Source organism: Equus przewalskii, chromosome 13 (genome assembly GCF_037783145.1).
Source record: "Equus przewalskii isolate Varuska chromosome 13, EquPr2, whole genome shotgun sequence".
Classification (NCBI taxonomy): Eukaryota; Metazoa; Chordata; class Mammalia; order Perissodactyla; family Equidae; genus Equus; species Equus przewalskii.
In genome coordinates, this window is record NC_091843.1 from 27,054,352 (window position 1) to 27,079,484 (window position 25,133).

The 25,133-nt window shown below is 41.6% G+C and overlaps 1 protein-coding gene across 5 annotated transcripts; it reads right to left on the bottom strand.

Annotated features, from left to right (window-relative positions):
• Positions 1–1,196: 1,196 nt before the first annotated feature.
• On the bottom strand, positions 1,197–24,263 carry SLC26A2 (solute carrier family 26 member 2). 5 transcript variants are annotated; one of them, XM_008534095.2, is made up of 5 exons: positions 24,014–24,220; positions 16,708–16,846; positions 12,818–12,987; positions 10,106–10,835; positions 1,197–8,617 (listed from the first exon to the last, which is right to left on the bottom strand). In XM_008534095.2, the coding sequence occupies exons 4-5, from the start codon at positions 10,808–10,810 to the stop codon at positions 7,112–7,114; spliced, it is 2,211 nt and encodes a 736-aa protein (XP_008532317.1). In that variant the 5' UTR covers positions 10,811–10,835; positions 12,818–12,987; positions 16,708–16,846; positions 24,014–24,220; the 3' UTR covers positions 1,197–7,111. The 5 variants fall into 5 exon arrangements, with proteins under 5 accessions (XP_008532317.1, XP_008532316.1, XP_008532313.1 ...); XM_008534094.2 differs by lacking the exon at positions 24,014–24,220 and adding an exon at positions 16,220–16,305; XM_008534091.2 differs by lacking the exon at positions 16,708–16,846 and having other exon boundaries at positions 24,014–24,263.
• Between the last annotated feature and the right edge of the window lie 870 nt (positions 24,264–25,133).

Genomic DNA, 25,133 nt, shown 5'->3' on the forward strand with positions numbered 1-25,133 from the left:
TGCCTCTGGGCATCTAGGCAAAGCTGTCCAATAACAGCTGCTCTGGAGACTGACACAGTCAGATATGCTGGGTGGTATTCTAGAAAGGCAAGTTTGGAAATCATGTTTGGCTGCCATTAGCACATAGATGTTAAGGCAACTGAAGCCCTAGATGTGGCTGTAGTCATCTGGAGAGAGCTTATAATGAAAGGTGTTCATGATATGGGGATCCATGAACCAGCCTTTTTATAATCATGTGCGTATATACACACACACACGTGGATATTTCTCCAAGAGCTATACTTTCATCAGTCTAAACTGGATCTGAAAATTAAAAACTTAAGCAGTGGTGCTAAATGAGGAGAGGAGAGGCCAAGGACATAGCATTGAAACAACAGATGGGGAAGCAGAGCCCTGTAAGATGGTTGGAGATGAGTATGTGGGCACTTCATAGGGCTCTGGACCCCGGATACTGAGGGTGTGCACAGGATGCTGAGACCGGAAGGGCCCTTAGCAGACCAACTCCTTCACTCTGTGGGGTGGGTATGAGTTCAGGGGTTAGAATACCCAGGTTACAGAAGTACTACAAAAGGAAGGCTCAAACTGTCCTTAACCCTAGACCCACCCTCCCACTTCTTCCAGAGTTGAGAGAGGGAGGAGGAGATTCAGGGAGAGGCTTCACAGCAGGTATGGGGAAGAGGGTGGTGGCCCAGATTATTCCTTACAAAGTGTTATGCTCCAGTTAGGAATTCCACTCCCAATTCTCTTAGCCAGCATAACGTGTTAGCCTCAATTTATTGATGAGAAAAATGAGGCTCAAAATTCACTGACCAAAATTCAGAGTTAGGACAGTAGTAAAACATGAGCCAGATTTGGGTTTTCTGATTCCATCCCAGGATGGAATAGGCCTCGTGCAACATGAGAACTGGAAGGGTCCTCAGGTAGTCTAGTCCTCCTTCCCTCTTCACTGATGGAAAAACTGAGTCCCCAAAGGGTTAACTGACTCACTCAGGACCACAGAGCAAAAAGCAAAGAATTGGGTTTCTTTATGCTTTATGGCTTTCTATAAGGACATATCCTTTTGCTATGGTTGGGAAAATTAATGACTGAATCCCTCTCCACATGTAAAGAGACAGTATTTTAAGCTCACTGGTGACCTAAATGTGTTTCTTAGTTAGAACCCCCCTTGCACTTAAATAATTTGACACAGAGTAATATTTTATTAGCATAACAATTTATTAGCACACAAATGACACCTCTAGATCTCAGCACATATAGGATCTTATATAATAAACATCATAAACATATCCTTCCAGAAGAAAAGGATCTGCTATTAACCAATTCCCCATCTCCTGCAACAGGCTGCAGTCCATCAATAGCTCATCCCACAGAGTTAGGTTAAGCATGATTTATGTGGACTAGCATCAAGGCACTTGCCTTAATTAAAAAAGATATATGTGGTATAAAACATGTTCCTCAAAGTCATTAGCCTCGAATTAATTGAAAAAAAGGTAAACTACTTTTTTAGTAAATAGACATGACAGAATTGGAGTTCATTCACCTGTCACCCTGATATTATCTTGGTTTTTTTGTGTGTGAGGAGGATTGTTGCTGAGCTAACATCTGTGCCAATCTTCCTCTATTTTATGTGGGATGCTGCCACAGCATGGCCTGATGAGTGGTGTGCAGGTCTGCACTCAGGATCTGAACCAGCGAACACCTGGCTGCTGAAGCAGAGTGAGTGAACTTAACTACTACACCACTGGGCCAGCTCCTATCTTGATTTGCATATAAAATTGCAAAGGAGACAAAAAAATGTAGTGTTTTATATAGATTGTTCACACTAACTGTTGAGAAATCATGGCAGCACCAGAACTCAAACAGTAATTTCCCAACTGATTTGAATTGAAAAGGCAAGAGCTGTTTGATTCCAAGTATCTTATTTTAGGGATGGGGGATGGGGTGGGGAAGAAAGCTTCCCTAAAATAAATTTATTAAAGCTGCAATTAAAAATCCTTTTTGGCTAAGGCTGCTTGTCTGCCTGCCAACTAAAAAAGCTTCAGTTAGAAATTGTGTCATTGGTATTTTGTATTAAGATCCTAATTATTTGGCCTTTTTCAGAGCCATAATTTAAGTCCAAGAAAGGTTATACAAGGTTCCAGCACAGACTCACAAACGTGGACTCTCCAGTAAAGGCATTGAGTGTCCCTCATTATTCCAATTTTCACAATGCAATGTATCTCCTTCCTATTTTGCATCACTGAGAAAAATAAAATACACACCAAGAAAAAATCCACTATTTAGTATAATGCTACTGTATTTAACATGTTTACCTTAAAATTTCAGGTGCAAAATACTTTTTTAAAAAAATAGTCCTTGTCAGGATAAAAATTACCTTATAAAAATAAATCTCCCCCATTCCCACATCTAAATCCTCCAGTCCTAAAGTTACTTTTTTTAAAAACTAAAATGTACTTTTAACTTACAGTATTTCAATAGTATTTTACTTTAATAATACACTATGATAACAAACCAGCTGGTGTATTTATTGGTCTGTTCCATTATAATTGTCATTCCTTTTTTCTTTTATAAAGATTGGCACCTGAGCTAACATCTGTTGCCAATCTTCTTTTTTTCCTTCTTCTTCTTCTCCCCAAAGTCCCCCAGTACATAGTTGCATATTCTAGTTGCAGGTCCTTCTGGTTGTGCTATGTGGGACGCCACCTCAGCATGGCCTGATGAGCAGTGCCATGTCCACGCCCAGGATCCGAACCGGGGAAACCCTGGGTCGCTGAAGCGGAGCGCGTGAACTTAACCACTCGGCCACGGGGCCAGCCCTGTCATTCTTGTTATTAGCACTCAAATTAACAATTTCATTCATGATTATCTAAAATCTTTATACCAAAAAAAAGAAAGCCAAATTAGTTCAAAGCCTAAAGTCTTTCTAGATCCAATTTCTTCCTCTTTGCAATTTTTTTAAGCCCAGTTTCAAATAAGGCATCACTAGAACAGATAAATAAAAACTTTAAAGGAAAAAAGAAGAGAAACATTAAAGAACAGAAAAATTAAGCAAAGTCAAAATCCTGTCGACTGGCTTTTTACCATGTCACCGTGGAATCAATCCCTGAATAGACCAGGGGCACTGATGCCTCCCTGTTTGCCTCAGTTGTCTGCCTTCTGCTCAGACCTCAGTCCAGACTCAGCCGAGCCCCTCCATAAAGCACCTCCAGGTGCCCCCATGTGTTACCTAGGAGAGTTACCATACAGCCCATACTCCCAGCACCTGGCCCAGGGCCCTAGACTCCTGCATGGGTCCTCAGGAAGTATTTGAGGTATTGTCTACATTGATGCAAAAATAACCTATGGCTCATCTATAGCAATATATAGAGGAAAACAATACACTAAGAACATTAATAAGGATCAGAGCTTGAATTTATCATTATAACTTCTAGACTCAATTTAAGTTCCCAAGAAATTCACTGCAGCCTTTTTCTCACTTTTATAACAGGATCAGGGCTAACACCCAGAAAATGTGTTCTTAAATGACAAATTACTCAGAGAATGGCCCTGCAGAAAATTACTGTTCTTGTTAAAATGTAGTCATTAGCATTAGAATAGTCTAATAAACTCATCTAACACCCCATACATATTTAAAGATCACCATTTACCACAGTGTAAATTTATCGAAAAATTTTGGCTTCAATGTCTACTATTGTTTAAAAACTACGTCAGACTATCCAGATCTTGTTTTCCTTTGATCCAACTTTAAAAAAAGGAACTGTCAACTAGACATCTGTCAATTTCACCCCATCAGAGGCACAGCTAGCACCACAGTCAATCTACTGCTCCAGAGTAGGTCGGCCGGGGCTTTTGCCCCAACCCTGGCTACCAGTGCTCTTCAGCTCTTTCAGCTTTGCTGAACCAGTGCCCCTCCCCTTCTAGAAACAGAACCCAGTTCTGACCTCACTCTCAAACTAAGGCATAGCTCCTAATCCTGATCACTGTACTGCTGTGTGGGGCTCACCAGGGACTGGATCCCATCAACTGAGTCCCTCTTTTCTCCTGCATTTGGTCAGAAATAGTCCTTTCCATGGTCTATTCCTGTCACCCCTCTCTTGAATGTCATCCTTAGTCTCTCTGTGCACTGGTACTCCACCCCTCTGGTTGTAACAAATTTAAAAATAAACAAGGTGTAAGACTTTTAACCATCAAGAGTGTACACACTACATTTCAATTAAATGACCATTTTATGATACTCAGTTTTGTACATTTGTCAATAAGCAATGAGAAAATGCTTCATTTAGACTCTAAAGTTTAGAGTAAGCAAGATATTTTTCTATCAATAAAGTGTGAAAAATATCACCTGATGAACTAAAGTCCAAGCCCTTGAGCAAGAAAGCCAAAGAAAACATTAGTTTTACTGGTGAATTAGGCTTTGCTTTCAGGTTTGATTCCTTTAAAAACCAGTAATCATAAAATTTTAACACTGTGTAAGTTTAGGCAGACTTCAACCCAAGCAGAGAAAGTGAGAAACAAATTCTAGAGAAATCTTAAATGTTTTTACAGATAGCTACCAAAAGCAGAATCTCCTTTCCTTTTTTGGGTGAGAGAGGAACAAACCAGAACACAATTCAAGAATTTGCTAATTGCATAACGCTCCAGAATTGTTTATATCTATGTATGGATAGAAATGTCAGGAAGAGATCAAATCCTGTTACTCCATTCTTCGAAGAGGCTTCCCAAAATCTTTGGACTGACATTTGTTTGCTGTGCTAGTGTCTGTTGAATTATAGAGTCGTCTTGAACACGCACTCATTACTCTGTTACATGGCTTTAGACATCCCTAATGGTCTGGATTCAAACCTGGCTTGGGGGAGGGACAAGAGGGATTAAAAACAAATGACTGACAAGACACTGTGATTTTACTATTAGTGTTCACAAGACTGGATAGAAAGGGCAAATACTGGCTACAAACAAACAAAACACAAACAGCAGTTAACATTTCTGAAATTCTAGACTTAAGTTCTAAAAGGATGTCAGAATTCAGGACACTATTACATTTAATCATGATGTCAATCACCTCAAAGGTAGAAATCCAGCTTTTCTACCAAGGAACTGCTTCATTTTAATAACAGAAAGGCATTTTTGATGTAAACAGATGGGCAGAGCTCTACCAATAGAAAAGCAACATTTGCAGTTTATGGATCCAGCAGAAAAGCTAAATATGTTCAAAAGTGTCCCATTCCAACAGATGTGCTACCCATAGGGTTTGCTTCTCATAAATATTTAAATTGTTTAGAATGCTGGACCAGGTTGAAAAATGATTTTGCATTTTTGCAATTATTTTGTTTTAAATGGTGTGGCTGTCTCAGCCTCATATAAATTAGTCTCTTGGTCCTAACTTTGGAAAACCTGTTTTTTTTCTCACCTATCAGATACAGAACTATAAGCTTTCAATGTCGGACACTCTTGCTTTTCAAAAGGAAATATTCTGTAGCCACAACTTGTGGCCAGCTATCACAAATAATACACCCACAGAACTTGGGTTGTACAAAGGTGATGCTTCTAAATCCTCTTGCATAATAGTTTTAGGTGGCCCGAAGAGTTAAAAGCTGTTGCTGTCATCGACATTTACTGTACATCAATAGAGTGCATGGCAGTAAGCATTAGCTTTGTTTTCACTAAAACATCTACAAATTAATTATTGATGTTCTTTTGGAAGCACTCTATTACTTTTATTGGTTACAGTAAACGTTTCTTGCAAAGTAAAGATGAACAGTAGTTTCTATTGAGAAAGACTTAATCCCCAGCCCATCCTTGCTAAAAAGCATGGTAAGGAAAGAAGATTCACTGCTAAGGAAACAAATTCTTTTTTAATTTTTTTTTTTTTTGAAGATTAGCCCTGAGCTAACATCTGCCGCAATCCCCCTCTTTTTGCTGAGGAAGACTGGCCCCGACCTAACATCCATGCCCACCTTTCTCTACTTTATATGTGGGATCCCTGCCACAGCATGGCTTGACAAGCAGTGCGTAAGTCTGCACCTGGGATCTGAACCTGTGAACCCCGGGCTGCTGAAGCAGAACGTGCGAATTTAACCGCTGCATCACTAGGCTGGCCCCAGGAAACAAATTCTTAAGGGAACCTGTCAATCTCTTTTTTTTTGGAATTCATCCTCAAGTTTGCCAAAACCTCATTTAAAATGCTATATAGAATTGCTGAGTCAGCATTATGACTTTTATCGGGCAAGCTTGTTACTGGTCATCAGCCATAGCAGTTTAGGACAGATTCCATGGGAAACACACAACATAACTGAAGGCTAACACAGAGCTTAATGGTAGAGAAATACTCAGAATCAGGGACAGACAGAGATCACAGAAAAGACAGTAAGGATTCCTGTTATTCTTGCTGACTATGAAGAGTTTCTTGGTTACCTACTTACCCTAAACAAAAAGGCACGACTAAAAACATGACTACAAAGAGCGTTCTGCATAATGTGATGCTGGCTGGTAGGATTTCACAAACCAGCCCAGCCATCAGGTTCCTGATAAGACTGTGCCCATGGTTCCCAGCCTTAAGGCGAGGAATGGTGCTTTCCTATTAAAAGCCGTCGGAGAGCAAAGACTGGAAATAGAGAAGCAAAAGTACGAACAAACTCGTCTAGTTATTACCTTGTGCTCCAGAAGCCTTTTGATCTGCTGGTGCGTGAGCAGGCACAACATTCACTCCCTGCCTCCTTTCCACTACCTCTCCTAAGAGCCATGTCAAGGAGGCTCTGGCACCTCACGTAAATGCCAGCTACATCCCTGTACCTCCTGGAGAAGGAAGAGTCCAAATGTATCTCCTAAAACAGGATGGTAATTATGTTTACAGTTCAATTCGGTAGAATATTTACTTAATTCCAAGAATACCTCATATCTGCAAGAAGGCTTGAAACCACAGTATTTTCCTTTTTTTATTCTGCCTATCTCTAAGTTCTGCTGCATTTGTGTATCTGCAAAGGACATCAGCTGCAAAGGAAGAATGCTGTCTAGCCAATAGGTTAAGATTTCAAGTTTGCAACATTTTCCAGCTCCATGGCTAGACAATATTCTTTCTTCCATCTACTTTCTCAACAAATCTGAGTCTAAAGACTCAGAGACCGTTGGGAATACATATTCCTTTCTGATTCTGAGATTCTTCTGCAAAAGCCATCGCTTCATATACACTATAAAAGAGAAGGTTTTCTTCTTCATCTTTGCAATACTCTCCCCGAGCCAGGGAATCCCTCACAGAGGGATTGCATTGAGCCAGCAGAACCTGGATGCCAATGGCCTCATAATCTCTGCGAACTTCCTTCAGTGTATGGATCCCTGCTGTATCTAAAAATTGTATTGCACTACAGTCAATCACTATGGTACGGAGCTCCAATGGATCGTGGGAAAGTTGCACTGAAATTTCATTCTGGATTCCACTGAGAGTCACTGGTTGCTTTTTGATCTTTCTCTTTGCTGCCTTCTTCTGAGCTGCCTTTACTAAGACTGGGTTGAGAGTTTTTTTATATAAAGCAGATTTAAAACATTCTTTGTTTATGTAGTAGAGAGGGGCTACAAAGCGGAAAATCTTGATGCCCGGCCTAGCCTGAAGGTTCTTATAAGCAGACATGGATTCAAAGATTTCAGTCTCTTCCACTAAGCCAAGCAATGAAACCTTTGGCTTCTGAGTGCGGAGGATGACACAAAACATAGAAAAACAAACCCCTATAAGCAGGCCTAATTCAGTACTTATTAGTGCAGAGGACAGCATAGTAACAAACCAGATAACTGTATCCATTCTGCTAACCCTCCACATCTTGGGCAGATCCCTAAATTTACGTAGGGCTCCCCGGAGATTTACAATAGTGATCACACCAAGGACACTTTTCTGAAGGGAATAGAATAAAGGAGCTATTACCAGGAGGACCAACAGAAGAACCAGAGCTGTCATCACACCAGAAAGCTGAGATTGGCAGCCTGTTGATTCTTTAACCAACGTCTTTGCAAGAGCTGCGCTAGTAGTAAAGCAGTGAAAGAAGGAAGGGATGATATTGCAAAAGCCAATGGCATACATTTCCTGATTAGCTTTGACTGTGTAGCCATGTTTCTTGGCAAACATCTCAGAAAGTGATACAGTGATAGCAAAACCAATGATAGAAATAGCTATTGCATCTACAGCCACACTGGGAATTAAGTTCCAGTCCGGTGCTTTGGGTGGCATAAACCCAGTAGGAATATGTCCAGCAATACTGGTATTGTATTTCTCATGTAGTTTTCCAAAATGAGAGGCTAATGTGGCTGCCACAACGACAACGAGTTCTGTAGGAATCGGTGCCTTAAGCTTGGACTTGAAGTGCTCATTGAGTTCTTTGGTTGGCAAAAGAACCAAAAGGCACAAAAGGCTGGTGATGAGATCACAGACATTGGTCTTGTGGATGTTTCTGAAGATATGTATCCAAGTAGTGATGAGTGAGCCCACGCCACTACTCCGAGGCAGGCTGAGCCCAAGGAGATACTTGGCCTGAGATGTAAGAATAGTGAAGGAGGCACCAGTGACAAATCCACTCAGCAAGGCATCTGAGAGGTAGACAGAAACAAAGCCCACTTGAAAGAAGCCCATCGCTACCTGGAAGGAAGGATATACAAATGTTAAACACTGATGGAAAAGAGCTTCGAATCCTGTATTACCCAGGCGTTTCTTTGCATAGAGACACACCATTAGAGCATCACAGAATGTCAGCTAGAAAAAAATGCAATCACGTCTCAATCTTCTAATTTTACATAGAGAGAGCTCATTTCTACTCAGAGGGCTAAGCAACTTGCCCAAGGTCACACTTACTCATTAGCCAGATGAGACAAGAATTTAGGATTCCTACCTTCTTGTACAATGGTTCTTAAACTTGAATAAGGTTCAGACCTCTTCCAAAAAGAAAAAATTCTCAAGGATCCATAAAAAACCATAAAAACTCAAATTGGAAAAATTCTTCTAATTAAAAAACCATGTATTTTCTTTAAATTACAAATCATTACCATAAAAGTAAAGTTTTAACTGGTAAAACCAAAAATTAGACTCACATAAAGATAGAATCACACTCTTGAAATTATTATGGAACTCTCTTTAATCTAACCTCACATTGAGAAACTATTCTCATCCAATGTATACGTGCTTATGCCATACTGCTTCCCACAGTAATTCTGCATCCTCAAAGATAGAACGTTTTCATTTCTTTTTCCTCTTCCGAATAATTCCTCAGAATTCTACCGCGCCCTTCCTCACTCGTGGTGAGGCATACTAACAAAAAGCAAAAATGGACTCTGAGGAGCACAACTCTTCTGCACGTCACCCCCTTCTCCCTTCCCTCCTCATCCAGGCACCAAATAAAGTGAGCCACTCCTCCCCTTCCCTTAGTGGTTCCAAATGCCTGTAATAGAGAGGAGCTTTAACGTTGGCACTGACTCCTGGATGCCAAAAGGCAGGGGCGTGATGATAATGGAAGATTAACGGCTTCTATGGGAGATCCAAGAAGAATTTCATTTCTAATCCTTTCTCCTGGGTGATAATATGAAATACCCATTCTCACCGTTTCCCTCCCCAACAGTCTAAGAGAACTACTATTTTGAGTGAGAGTTACTCACTAGAACAGCAATTCTAAAGGAAGTAGGGGGGTCATCTATTGTTTGAAAAACTCCTGCACTCCTCTCCCCAATCCTCATTCTCTTATCCTCCCACCTGATTGTTAACGCTGACTCTGCCAAGAACCAACCACACAGAATCCCAAGCAAACCAGTGTTTCTCAACATAGAAAATTAAGGAGTTGTACTAGGTGGTCTGAGGTCGCCTTCTGGTCTAAATTTTTACAACGGAATAATTAAAATCTGGCTGACTGATATTTATTGGTTAAGAGGCAGCCTAGGGTTGAGAAAACAGAAGCAGCCTTATCTTACCTGTGGAGTCAAACCAGCGTTTGAATTCTGGCTCTACCCCTCACATATCCTCTGCATTCAATAAATGATAGCCTTAATTATTATGATCTCTAAGACCCCTCACAGATCTGAGATTTCATGTATAGAGATTTCTTTTGCCAGAAACCACCACTTGTTCCATTGTTCTTACCTGATAAATTCCAGCCAGAAAGGTTACAGTGCTGCCAACTTTAATTGCATAGCAACTTCTGTCACATATCCTGTCTGACGTCTGGTTTAATGACGTGCTCCCATTTGAAACCATTCCTAAAGAAGGGGCAATATGGACTGTGTCGTAGCCAGCTTTGAGTAGTTCTCGGTCAACTACCTCACCAATCATAAGGCACAGTACTCCAAAAATGCCCACAGAGATGTGACGGGAGGTACCCAATAGGAAATAAATTAAGCTGGCAAAAAAAGATGTATATAGACCATAAATAGGTTCTTGGCCAGCCAAGAGAGAATAAGCAATGGATTGGGGCACCAATAAGATGCCCACAATCAAGCCAGACATCACATCTCCTAAAATGTTTTTCTTCAGATCATATTTTGGGAGCCACTGCAAAACAGGTAGGAAACCAAAAATCATATTTTTTGCTTTGGTTGGACTGCACTGGCAACTCTTCTGCAGTTTTTTTATGACAAACTGCTTGAAGTTAGTATTTGATTTCTCTTGAGGTTCCATGTGGATCCTAGGATAAGGTCTGCATGGCTCACTGGCCTCAAATTGCTTGAAGTCAGTACTTGATTTCTTTTCAAGTTCCAGATGGATCCTAGATGGAGGACTGTATCGGTCATTTCCTTCAAATGAGTCCTTGGGTGAAAGGACATGTGGCTCTTTACTTTCTGAAGACATTTCTGGAGATAGATGCTTCAGCCTCCTACCCCAAAGAAAACACCAGGGTTAACTGGTTAAGTAATTCTCAGTGCTCACACATTTTAACAGTCCTACTTGTCATTCATGAGAACTAAGAGTTCAGTTTGGGGGCAGGTACCTTACATGCACTTTCCTTAGTTGAGCCTCAATTGTGAAAGGGGGAAAAAAAAGAATTAGACCATAAATACCCAAGTCAATGCAAATAATTCACTGGGTACAGGACTTCCCAAGAGAATAAATCATCAAGGATTCTTCTCCATCTCTGCTTGGCTCCTCCTGCAGTTTTTTCTCCAGAAAAGCTATCAGGCGGGCTGTCTCCTCCTTTCTATATGCTATCAACTGTCTTCTCTCCAGGTTTTTCACTCCTAGACATACTGCAAAACAGGATCTCATCCCAAACCTTGACCCCTACCTGCAAGTCCCTGAAACAAGGAAGCTGAACCTTTTTTATGGGGGAGAGGTGTCCCTTTTTATAACCCACTAACTGTTGAAAATAAACATAAAGGAGAAAAAGAGAGTGATAGAGTAAAGAAAAATGTTTTTGGAAAAAGAAAGAAACTAGAGCAAAATACATTTGGGTCTTTGAATAGCACCCCCTTGCTTGGTAGGAAAGAGGAGAGAGAAGCTGATTAGAGATTGCTGAGGCAAACAAATGTCAAGAGCATAGGGGGGGCTGAGGGGGCAAATGTCTGACATATGCCCTGGAAAGTTTCAATCTATTCTACTTTGTTCTAGAATAGAGTCATATCTGCCCTGTGGGCAGGGCCCATGTTCACGCAAAGAAAGATTCGCTTTACTATTAAGGACTCATTCTGAACACAGGCTGAACGGAGGACTAATGTTGCCCTCTCCTTCCACTTGGAGGGTAACGAGGTGATCCTCCATCTCTGGGTCCTAAACTACAGAACTAGGGCCATGGGACCTACCACTAAGAACTGCAGGGAAACAAAGGTGGTAAAACTAAGCAAAAAGAGAGAAGGAACAACAAAAAAATAAGTCATTGTAATAAGAGTAAAAAAGAGGAGGAAAAAGAAACAGGCTCTCAAAGGAATAGAGTGTAAACTATTTACCAAATACTTCACAAATCAGTGCCTTTGTGATGTTAGCGTAGCTTAGAAGGGCCATCCACCTCTCTGCCTGTCAAGATTGTAATCATTTTTAAAGCCAAGTTAAAATGCTACCTCTTACACAAAGCACTGCCCAATCTCTCCTAGCCCCGATCAATCACTATACCCTGTGTCCCACTGCATAGTGCACCTCCATTATAGTACTAATGACATTCTTTTTTTTTTTAATTTTTTTTTTTTTGGTGGAAGATTAGCCCTGAGCTAACTGCTGCCAATCCTCCTCTTTCTGCTGAGGAAGACTGGCCTTGAGCTAACATCCATGCCCATCTTGTTCTGCTTTATATGTGGGACACTTACCACAGCATGGCTTGGCAAGCGGTGCCATGTCCACACCCAGGATCCGAACCGGCGAACCCTGGGTTGCCAAAGCCGAACATGCACATTTAACTGCTGCGCCACTGGGCCAGCCCCTAACTACATTCTTATATTATTTACATAGGAGCCGCTCCAGCTCCTGGAAGAAAGGACATCTTGTTCCTCATGGTAATCATCAATGAATGTAAAACAGTAACTCTGAGATAGCAGGCTTACACAATCTTTGAATGAAGAAAAGAATAAATGAATAAACAAATTTATGACTGTAGCCAGACAGAGATAAAATATATTAGATAGAGGACTCAGGAAGCTTCCTGTTTGGGAACTGACAGAAAAATAGGCCCTTGTGAGATTCTATAAACCTAAGGTTATCAAGAAGCCATAATCCAGGACCCATCACCTATTCAAGATCCCGAGATATGTAAAAGTAACCCACATTAATTTTGTTTAGGATGAAGGATCATCACTGAACAAGAGCCGAATAACAGTTACTTTGGTGGTCTTGTTAAGCAGATGATGAAGAAAAGCTTCAGCGACCACTTACCCTGGGCAAGTCGATTAGACTGTGGACACAGCAGATCTTTGTCCCTCACTGCAGCCGTCTGTGACTCTCCTCACTTCCTGCTTTCAGGCCACGCTAGTCCGAGTACATTTCTCATGTCCTTCTTTTGGAGCAGCTCTTGGTGATTTCTGGGTCAAAAGCCTTTTCCAAACCTAAGATATGTAAAAGAGGGATAATAAAAAACTAACAAAATCCAAATCTTGCCCTATATGACTACAATCTGGGAATGAAAAAGACAAAAATTAATATTTTCTATCATCAGTAAAGTTGAGTCAAAGAAACAATCAATGAAATTGAAGACAGAGCTATAGAAATTGCCTAAACTGAAACAAAGAGAAAAAAAGAATTAAAAAAACCAAAAAACAGTAACAATGTAAGAGAACATTCGAGAGCTGTGAGACATATTAAACAACCTAACATATGCAGAACTAGAATCTCAAAAGGAGAAGACAGAGAATGTGCAGAAGAAATATTTGAAGACATACTGGCCAAGAATTTTCCAAAATTAATAAGAAACACCAAACCATAGATCCAAGAATCTCAGAGAACACCAAGGACAGATATAAAAACAAAACCCCACACCTACACATATCATATTCATGCTACTGAAACCAAAAGACAAAGATAAAGGCTGAAGACAGGCAAAGAAAAAAACATACATTATATACAGGGGAACAAAGATAGGAATTATAACAGACTTTCCTATTGGAAATCATACAAGCTAGAAGACGATGGAGTGATACTTTTATCACAGAAATATAACTGTCAACCCAGAATTCTATACCCAGAGAAAATATCTTTTAAAAGATGAAAGAGAAATAAAAACTTTCTCAGATAAACAAACACTATGAGAATTTATTACAAGTAGAACAGCACTACTATATACACATATAGTAGACAGAAACTCAGGTCTACACAACAATACACAACAAATAAACAAAGTCCAGGAAATGGAATAAATGAAGATAAAATCAAATTTTTTAATTAAAAAAATCTTTAATTGCTCTAAAAGATAACTGTCAAAGCAAAACTAGGAATGCATTTTGTTTATAGCATATACAAAATAAACTATATGAAAACAATAGCACAAAGAATGGGAGGAGGAATTGAGAGTGGTAAGGTCTTACAAGATGTGAAATGACATATTATTATTTGAAAGTAGGCTCTGATTAGTTAAAGATGTATATTGTAAACCCAAGGGTAGCCACTAAATTTTTTTTTTAAGGTAAAAATAATAGGTCAATTCTGGAGATAAGAAGGAATCATAAAAAATTCTCAATTAACACAAGAGAAAGCAGAAAAATAGGAAAAAAAGAGACCAAAAACAGATGGAACAAAATGAAAACCAGCAGCAAGATGGTAAAGTTTAATCTGAACATATAAATAATCACATTAAATGTGACTGTCTAAACATATCAATTAAAAGACAGAGAATCATCAGATTGGAGAAAAAGATAAGACCCAACTATATACTGTCTATAAGAAACCCACTTTAAATATATAGATAGATTATAAAGTGAAAGGATCTGCCCAATTTAGTAACTTATTTAGCTTGTAAGTGACTCAGCCAGGTAATAAAATCCAGATTTTAGGATTCCAAGAATAGCTCTTTTTTGAGCATGGCACTATTCCTACCACCTATCTAAATTAGCTTTCTCTAACTTCAGGTGCTTCTAAACACTTCAGAATTCAGCTACTCTACATATCCCAGTTTCAAATACTTGCTGCCCAAAATAACCTAGCACTGATATCTACAAATTTGTACCTAACTCTCCTTTCTCTATAGGCATGGTCTTTTTCCATCTTTAGCTCTCAAACACAGGTTATTCACTCACAGACAGTCCTAGAAGTGCAACTGATTCAGCCATTAATCTGAATCCTAAAGCTATCTATTGTCTCCTTACCTATTCTACTCACCCCTAAGATTCTCCTCAAAACTGTTTATATCTTTTCTTTTTAAAACCCAAAACAATATAAAACTACATTAAAAATTATCTTAAACTAAATTGTAGTTATGACCTCCATACAAATTAAGCTCCTGAGAGCAAGCTCCATTCTGGGTCATCTTTGTGTGCCCAAAGTATCCAGGCATATGCTTTCCAAAACAGGAGCTACAATGTTTGCTAAACACATAACCCAAACAGAGAAAAGGAGGATGGAAGGTAATATTTCCTCTCAAGTGGAAATATCTACTTTGGAACATATTTTTCAAATATCCCTTTTTGCATACAAATTCTCCAACTTCCTCAAACCTATTATTGCCTTCAATTTTAGTATTCACCAATCGCATTAGTTACATTAATTATGAAAATTAAGAAATTACAGTGTTTATCCGTGAAATACGGTCTGCAACCAGACTTCCATTTTAAGAAGGTTGGACTACAAACTACACATTCAATAAAGTTCAATAAAGCAGGATTTTACTCTATTATCTAGGCTAATTTCCCCCTTTATTAACATCGACAACTGAGAGTAGACTAACTCAAGAAAACACCTGAACCTTCCACATTACTGGAGGAAAAAAACAATAAAACATTTTTGAAAAATACATTTACATATGCATATATTGAAGTATAATGGCAGTATAGGCAACACAAAAGAAAAGACATTCTGTACTTTCTTTTTTAATCGAGCACATGCAGCTGTGACTATCTAGAAAGTGGTCTTAACCAGGTGACTAAACAGCGGCACTGGCACAACTTCCCGTGTGAATTACTGAGTCCAAGAGCACTGGACTAGAATAGAGGGACATCTCTTCTAGATAAGCCGATAGTGGTCAGCCAACTTCTATTTGAAAATTTGCAGTTATAAGTGAAACAATGTCTACTTTGAGCAAGCAATTACAGCATATAATTTTAACTAATAGTGCATACAAAACACTTTGGCAACTTGTGAAACTGAAATGCTCTTTCAGAGGGTGACAGTTTTCAGAGGAGAATGGTAAAGTCTGCCTCTGAAACATAATGGTTCCATATTCATGCTCTGCTCTCACTGTGTATATGCCACAACATCACTGCTAAATAAAACTGAAGCTGCCAATTACTATGACCATAGCGTCTAAGCAGGGGAGAAATCTGCAAGAGCTGGAATAGTTTAGAAAGGCTTCAAGGGGGGCCAGCCCGGTGGCGCAACAGTTAAGTGTGCACATTCTGCTTCAGTAGCCTGGGGTTCACCAGTTCGGATCCTGGGTGCGGACACGGCACCTCTTGGCACACCATGCTGTGGCAGGCGTCCCACATATAAAGTGGAGGAAGATGGGCACGGACGTTGGCTCAGGGCCAGTCTTCCTCAGCAAAAAGAGGAGGACTGGCGGCAGATGTTAGCTCAGGGCTAACCTTCCTCGAAAAGAAAAAAGAAAGGCTTCAAGGGAAGAACATATCTCACCTGGGCTCTGAGGTCCAGGTCAGAGCTGAGAAGACGAGGAGGACTTGGAAAATGGATGAGGGAGAGAAGAACAAACAGCAACAGTTCTGAGGTTGCAGGAAAAGAATCAGGAATTAGAATGCTATGTTTAAAGCATGGATGCATGTGGGAGATTAGTGGGAGAGGATGCTGGAGAGGGACCTGGGGGGGATTCTGGAGGCCCCTGGACGCCAGGTTAATAAAAGTACACTTTAATCTGCAGGCAGTGCACAGACCCTGAAGGCTTTTGAGAAAATCACTGTATCACTCATTTGATAAATAATTATGTATTATCTTATTATATCTTCTGGTTATTTAATTCTTCTACTAAGCAATTAATAATTTACTTTTTTGCCTTTTATGAATAAAAAATAGTTCAAGATTGTTTAGAAAAACAAACCTAAACCATAAACAGGTAAAAGCAAGGCAGAGTCCCTGTTTACACAGTCCCATCTGATCCTCCAACTCACTGTTGTCAGACAAGTCCAGGCAAGATCACGGCGGGGGGAGTCAAGGATGAGCAAGGGCTTCTGTGTCCATCTCCATCCCACTCACAGGTGCCTGCAACCAGGATGGCTGGAGCCCAGGCGACTGTCCAAGGCCCTTGCTCTAGACTGAGAAGTTAACACTGAGACTGGCCCCCTGGAGGAAAAGGAAGGACCACTCCCCATCAGATGAAATTTCAGACTCATCTTTGTTCTGTAGGCTGCAGCGTTTGCTTACTCTACAAATATTCATAAGTGCCAATCAGCCTTGCAAGGCTGGACTGATTAACTTTTCCATGTGAGCTCCTACACATTGGGTATTACTCTTCATCAAATCATAAACATCTGCCTACTATAAGCTAACCACTGTGCTAGACACAATGCATCAGAACCTAGACCCCAAACCTAGGAGTCATTCTTTCTTTTCTCAATCCCCTACTCTCATATATATTCCATTAGTAAGCCCTGTCTGCTCTACCTTGAATAATATACCCATTCTCTCCCTACTGCCAAAAGTTTCTGGAATCCAATCACATCTCACTACCCTCCAGTGTCATACCTCACCTGGGCCACTCTAACACCCTACAATATCTGAAGCTGCATACCTCTCCACCCTCATTTCCTATTGGCCTTCTTGCTGTTCCTGGAACAAGCCAAGTTGATTTTCTTCTTAGGGTCTTTGCACTTGCTCAAGTTCTCTTTGCCTGGAATAATCATACCCCAGACATTTGCAGGCCTCTTCTCATCCTTTCAGGTCTCACCTATTTCACCTCCTTAGAGAGGCCTTCCTTGATCATCCCAAATAAAATAACAGCCCCATCCCATCATCCTCTAAACCCTTACCTGGCTTTATCTCCTTCATAGCACTTGCAACTTCTGAAATTATATTACGTATTTATACATTTTTAAAAACCTATTATTTATAGTCTTTCTCATATGTACTGTACCCCCAGTACCAAGAACAATGCTTAACACATAGTAGGAGATCAGGAAATTCTGGCTAAAAGGAGTAAGAAACACAGTTTCTACCCACAATCAGTGGGTATATACCGAGTTCTAAATAGATAAACTATAACACTCTAAGTGCCAGGGCCGGCCCCATGGCTAAGCGGTTAAGTTCACATGCTCCGCTTCAGTGGCCCAGGGTTTTGCCAATTCGGATCCTGGGCGCAGACCCAGCATCGCTCATCAGGCCATGCTGAGGCAGAGTCCCACATAACACAACTAGAAGGACCTACAATTACAATATACAACTATGTACCAGGGGGCTTTGGAGAGAAGAAGAAAAAAACGATTGTGGCAACAGATGTTAGCTCTGGTGCTAATCTTTAAAAAAAAAAAAAAAAAACCACTCTAAGTGCCATAACAGATGTTTGAAGTATTCTGCAAGTGAAGAAGAGCTGCAGGCCAATATGAAGAAGATGAAAAGCAAAGAAAGGAAATGAAACTCAGGCAAGTGACATGTCCCAATATAATCCAAGACCTAAAAGGCCAGAGTCCTGGAGTGAAGTTGCAGGAGATAAAACTGCAGTGAAAGGTCAGTTCCTTATGTAATCCCAAGAAGCCTGGACTTATCCCGTAAGCTTTCTGACAAAGGCATACTCCAAGGCAGGGCAAAGATGGACGAGGTCTGACATTTCAATGATACCACTAGATAAGAGAGGATGCTTAAAGGAGATGGACAAACCTAAGATGAATTCTGAGGTAGACGACACAAAAGGACAGTGTATGGGAATATGGAGGAGGAAATGGAAAGGTAATCAACAAAAAGTGTGACTTTAGCTTTCCTAGGTTTGAGATTTCTATAAGGTATACAAATGAGCATGCCCAGTAAGCAATTAAAAATGGGAGGTCTTAAGCACAGGAGAAAAGCCAAAACTGGAAAAATGGGATGGGTGAGGGGTATATAGGTCATCAGCACACAAACGGTACCTCATTCTTCTCTGAATTACCATTGTTTAGATGTTCAATAAACGTTTGTTGAATATACACTTTATCTTCCCAACTAGATTAAAAATTATTCAAGGAGATGTTTTATGCTTTTTGTGTACTCTCACAATACCTAGCATAGAACTGGGCACACAGGAGGCACTTAATAAGTAGTTTTTGATGGATAGATTGGTTTTTATTTTAAAAAGTTATTATAACAAAAAAAATTTCAGAAAGAATGAACTTTGGGGCCAGCCCTGGTGGCCTACTGGTTAAGTCTGGCGCACTCTGCTTCAGCAGCTCGGGTTTGGTTCCTGGGCACAGACCTACACCACTCGTCTGTCAGTGGCCATGCTGTGGTGGCGGCTCACATACAGAAAGAGAAAACCAGCAACGGATGTTAGCTCAGGTGAATCTTCCTCAGCCAAAGAAAAAAATAAAGAATTAACTTTGACTTTTTAAATCTGATATTTGTTTCTTTGAAAGATAACTGATATTGTTGCTGGTGGTAATGTAAAATGGTGCAATCACCGTGGAAAAGTTTGGTGGCTCCTCAAATAGCTAAACAGAATTATCATATGACCCAACAATTCCATTCCTAGGTATATATTCCAAAAGAATTGAAAATAAGGACTCAAACAAATACTTGTATGCCAATGTTCTTAACAGCCTTATTTACAGTAGCCAAAGGTGGAAACAACCCCAGTGTCCATCAGCAGATAAATGGATAAACAAAATATGGTATAAGCCATGCAATGGAATATATTCAGCCATTTAAAAGGAATGAAGTTCTGATACTCTTCATCTACAAACGTGGATGAACTCTGAGACCACTATGCTAAGAGAAAGAAGTCAGACAAAAAACAACAAATATTGTATGATTCCACTTATATGAAATATCTAGAATAGGCAAACTTATAGAGACAGAAAACAGATTAGAGGGGCTGGCCTCATGGCTGAGTGGTTAGCTTCATGCACTCTGCTTTGGTTGCCCAGGGTTTCCCCAGTTCAGATCCTGGGTGCGGACATGGCACCACTCATCAAGCCATGCTGAGATGGCTTCCCAGATAGCAGAGCCAGAAGGACCTACAACTGGAATATACAACTATGCACTGAGGGGCTTTGGGGAGAAGAAGAAGAAAAAAAAAAAGATTGGCAACAGATGTTAGCTCAAGGTACCAGTCTTAAAAAAAAAAATATATATATATATATATATATATATATATATATTAGAGGTTACCAAGGGCTGGGGGGAATGCAGAGTGATTGCTTAATGGTTATAGAATTTCTGTTTCAAGTTCTGGAAATGGATAGTAGTGATGCTTACACAACACTGTGAATGTACTTAATGCCACTGAGTTGTACACTTAAGAATGGTAAAATGGCCAATTTTATGTTACATATATTTTAACATACACAAAACCAGGAGGAAAGAAAGCAAACTATAGCACTGTAAGGTTCTTAATATGAAATGGCACATCACTCAAAGGTAGAGAGTGATAAGTTAAAGATGCAAACTATAAAACCTTAAGCAATCCCATCAATAACAAAGAGTTATGGCTAATAAACCAACAAAGGAGATAAAACGGAATAATGGAAAATAATAAATAATCCAGAAGAAGACAGAGAAGGAGGAAATAAATAGCAAGCATATAAAATAACCTAGATCTAAAATTTGTGGAAAACTTGAAGTCTTAACATTAACCAAACATTAACATGAACAACTCACCTACCAAAAAAGTCTCTTCTCTTGATATGGAAAAATCCCAGCTAAACTAGGCTGGAGTAGGCGTGGGCTGTGTAGTTCGGAAATAATTTTCCAGTACACACAGTGCTTGTAAGCAGTGGGACCGTGACTGGAACCAAAGCCTGTTTGAGTCAAACCTACTCTCTCTCTGTCTCTGGGCTGCTTATTTTAAAACTTTCTAAATCTTCAGAAAGTTGCAAGAATGATCACGGAACACCGGTATACTCACAATCCACCTATTCAGCAATTTAACAATTCACCAATTGTTAACGTTTTTCCACATCTGCACTTTTGCACTCTCCATACACACAGGTTGGTTTGTTTGGGGTTTTTTGTGTGTTTTTTCCCTGAATTATTTGAAAATTGCAGATATACTTTAGCCTTAAGCACGGAATTGAACCAACATGTTTAATCACTAAGCTATGCTGCCTGTTCTTCAAAAGAAGCATTCATTTACGACATGAGAGCAAACCACCTGGATACTCTTCAAAGATTGGCAGTGCCTCCCCACCTCCTACTGAATACAGCCTAAAAACTTCAGTAGTCTTCTCTCTATGAATAAGCCTGAAACAGCCTTTCTTTTGCTTCCTTCCACGCACCAGTGTGCCAGTCACCAATCCATGATATATTCAGCATCCTCTGCTCTTCTGGGCCTTTGCTAGTGTTGTTCCTTCAGTCTAGGATGCCTTTCCCTTCTATCTCCATCTATCTCGGTCCTTTTTCTAATCCTTTAAGGCTCACTTCAAACACCATAGGATAAGGGGGTTGAAACTTCTTAGGCTACGCTTCCCCAACATGTTACAGATAATTATTTAGCACTTCAGTTCACACGTCTGTCAAACTAGAGTATACATTTAAAGGCAGACATCAAGTCATCTTCTTTTCCACAAAACCTAGCACATAACACAGTGCCTCACACTTGGTATGTATGGCTACACACCTATATTTACTGAACTGAACAAAGAGGTGAAGTTTCAAGCGAACACAATAAAGACAAGAAAGTCTTCCTTATTTTCCAGTTATCACAAGTGATTAACAATGTTCACTTACGTCTGTGATGCAAAAAGAACCACCGGCAGAAGGCTCCTATCAGTAGCACAAGTACTACGACACGCTGTTTCTAGTATAACGCCCCATAAAAGACAAAGCAATAAAATACCTGACAGAAAAATAACAATGTAAAACCACGATCAAATAATTAAATAGTGCCTTGCACAGTGATTTACTTACTGCTTTCAAAAAGATTTCACATACATCTCTCATTTGCCTCCTCAATAAATCAGGGAACAGATTATGAATTCCTATTCTCCATATGAGAAAAATCAAAATTCAGTCACTTGCTCAACTGGTAGGACCAGATTCTCAAACCTCATCTTCCAATTTCCAAGCTTGGCTCACTTTCTAACTTACCAGATGGCCCCCAAATTTGTTTCCTTGCTAAGAGATCTTAGGAGCTGGTTCAAAGCAATACTTTGTGGCCAAGTTCTCAACTCATTGCTGAGTCTCTTACTAATTTTAATAAGCAAGGGTTACAAACTGCTTGAAGCCGGTTTGGTAAAAGGATTAAGAACAAAATTATTTTTATCTTTCATATTACACACACACACGGGTAACTTTTTCTTTTTCTTTTAGGACCAATAAGGTAAAATTTACCTCTGTAGCTATATTTTGGCTAGAATAATTAGTAGCCTAGACCAGTGTCAAACAAGCCAAGCAGGCTCCTGCCTCCATCTACTTTTGCTGGCCTTCTAACTGAATGCTACTGCTCACTCTGTTCATAGCTTTTCCCTGCCTGTCTTTTAGGTTTTTGCTCAGACACTGCCTTAATCAGTTCCTTCCCAGACACAATCTATCAAACAGCACCCCCGCTGCCGCCATGCCCCCTCCGGGGCCCATCCCTGCCTTGTACCCCTATCCCCTTTGCTTTATTTTTCTCCCTGCCCCTTCTCACCATCTCATATTATACATTTATTTTTTTGGTAATTGGCTATCTTTCCCATAAAGGCAGTGACTCGCTATTTTGTTCACAGCTGGATCCCCTGAATAAGCATTTAACACATATTTGTTGGTCAAATGGAAGAAGGATAGTTTCACACCTATGTGGTAAGGAAAAAAGAGTTACCCCTCCCCCTTCCCCCAACACACCAGAGCCAAGTTTGTGCCAAGAAATTATACTTTGGCAAGAATCTGCCTGGGGGTTTACGCTTACTAAAAGTGATGTCATCGCTCAAACATCACCCCTAGTAAATCTAATCTAGATTTGTCCAAAGCCCTGAATATGTCATCTCCAGATCTTCCCCTAGGAGGCAGCACATTATAGTACAATGATATCCAAATACAGAAATAACGTTAAAATGCAGACTCTTGGGCAAATCAAGCGATGACATCCAAGACTCAGCACCCTGGGTGATTCTGAGTCAGGGAGCTGGGGCCATACTTGGAAAATCACTGGATACGTTCTGGAATCAGCTGGAATCTCTATCCAGATCCCAGCTACCCTGTTCAACAGCTGTATGGCGCTGGGTGAAAATCTTCATTTTACTCAGCATCAATCTCGCACCTGTAAAATGGGGATAACAATACCTAACTTGCAGGGTTGTTGCAAAGCTAACACAAGTAAAGCATCCAGTACAGTGCCTGGCACATAGCATCTGCTCAATAAATGACAGCTACTAGTCTCTGCCCCTTGACATTCCTGAAGGAAAAAATGGGCTCATTTCTTCCCACCAGGTTTGGCTCTCCATTTCTCATGGTCTCAATTTTCAAAAAACAGAACTTCTGCTTAACCCCAATACTGGATATCAAATTACTTCCAGATTTCACAGAAAGAGCCCTGGGGACAAGGAGAAACAAAAAGAAGGTACTAGAATGGGTGCCAGCAAGGAGTTTAAGTCCTGAATGCTTCTAACTCACCGTGGTCCCCAATCTGTGCAAGGAAAGAGCCCAGCCTAATATTCCACGACTTCGGGAGAACTGGGTACAAGTCCTAGCTCTGCAAATAACTTGCTGAGTAATTTCGGGCAAGGCCCTGGCCCTTTCGGTGTCCTTTCCATGTCCCCATCTATCCAGCGAAAGAATTTCAACTTAGTCTATGAGTCTCGAAAACTACAGGTCTTGATTTGTACTTAACCAGGTGTGTGGTTTTAAAAACCAAGATAAGTCCTCTCTCGTGTCCAAGCCTCAGCTTCCCCATCTGTCCAGCTTCCCCATCTGTCCAAGGGGTGGGGGATGGGGGGTGGAAGGGTGGTCGTGGCTGGTATCTCCTCGGTCCTGCTGCCAGATATCTGACGGCTATCAGACGAGACGGCTAGTCGAAGACTCGGGGCGAAGAGCAGCACCGTTATGAGCGAGGTGCGGGGGCACCGGCTTGACGTGTGGGGTAGAGAGTGGAGAGTGGGCAGCCCTCGGCCAGAGGAGCGGGGTCGGGTCACCGGGGCTCTGACACTCGCCCCCGCCGCCGCCGACCGAGGGAATAACCGCGACGCAAGCCCGTCGGTGCGGGCTTCCTCCCACCACGCCCAGGACCCAGGCCAGGGCGACCGTGGAGGCGCCGCCGACCGCGTGGAGGCGGGCGCCGCTCCTTCCCCCTTCCCGCGTCCCCTCCCCTCTTCTCACCTCTCGGGGCCGGGCCGGCGTCCTCGGCCGTGGCGGGGCTAAGGGGACCCGGCGGCGCGGGCGGAGACCGGGCCGGCCTCCCTTTAAGCGGGCTGTCCCCTTCCCCGCCCATCACCCGGCCCCCCGAGGAGGCGGGACCCCGCCAGCCAGGACGCGGGGAGCGCCGGCCGGTACCCAGCCGCTGGGGAGGAAGGCGCCGCCAGCACTAACGCCCGGCGCGGCAGTCACGTGGCACCGCGGCGAGCGACGCGGCCGCCAGCCAATGACGCGGCTCGGACCGGCGGGGGTGCCGCCCCCTGGCCGCTTTCCTCCTCGCGACTGGCTGCCTGAGCAGAGGGGCCACGCGGCCCTGAGTCTTAGGGACATTCATCACCCCGCTCTGGGGAGCGGTGAATCATCGCGGGGTGGACAGATCCTGGGTTCCCGGCCTCAACCGCCAGCGTATAGGGAGGAAGAAGCACCAACGGAGACGCGGAAGCGCTCCGTCTAGAGCTGCAGAGTGCTCTGCGTTTGCGAGGGGCATCGTCTTCATCTCGGACTCCCGGGGACCCAGTTCCCTCCCACCCACCTTTATAGATGGGGAAATGGGAGCCCTCAATGGGGAAGGGTCAGCTAGCAAGTTAGAGGCTCTTGCCCCAGTGTAACTTATCCTCCACCACAGGTTCCAATAGCCAGAGGCTCTTTTTCAGATGTAAATAAAAATGTAAAAATAAATATGAAATGTAATTCCAGTCCTCGTTTAAAACCCTCAGGGCCTCTCCTTGATGTTTACAGATAAAATCAAATCCCTCCCTATCCCCTCAAAGCCGTGAACGCTCTGGGCCGTGGCCCTTCCCGCCCCCCGCCCCGCCTTGCGTGTCTCCCTCCCTCACTACGATGCACCCCGCCTGGCCTCCTTTGCCCGTCAGGCTGTGATCTCTTTCAGGACCTGAACACTGGTTCGGTTTACCTGGTTTCTCCTTGTCTGTCAAGTCTCAGCCTAAACGCTCAGCGCCTTCTCTGCCGGTCACATCCTAGCATGTTGTTTGGATTGAATTATGTGCCCCGAACTGGGCGCTATCTGATACTGAGTACACGTTAGTTTGTTCATTCTTCCTCTTGTTTAAAGCTTTCCGGGCCC

What these genes read in the sequence shown, in the direction of transcription:
- SLC26A2 (XM_008534091.2), bottom strand. Translation starts at nt 10,810, where the DNA reads ATGTCTTCAGAAAGTAAAGAGCCACATGTCCTTTCACCCAAGGACTCA. An exon ending in TTCTGGCTGGAATTTATCAG is followed by an intron (nt 8,618 to 10,105) that starts GTAAGAACAATG and finishes CCTTCCTTCCAG; the next exon opens with GTAGCGATGGGCTTCTTTCA.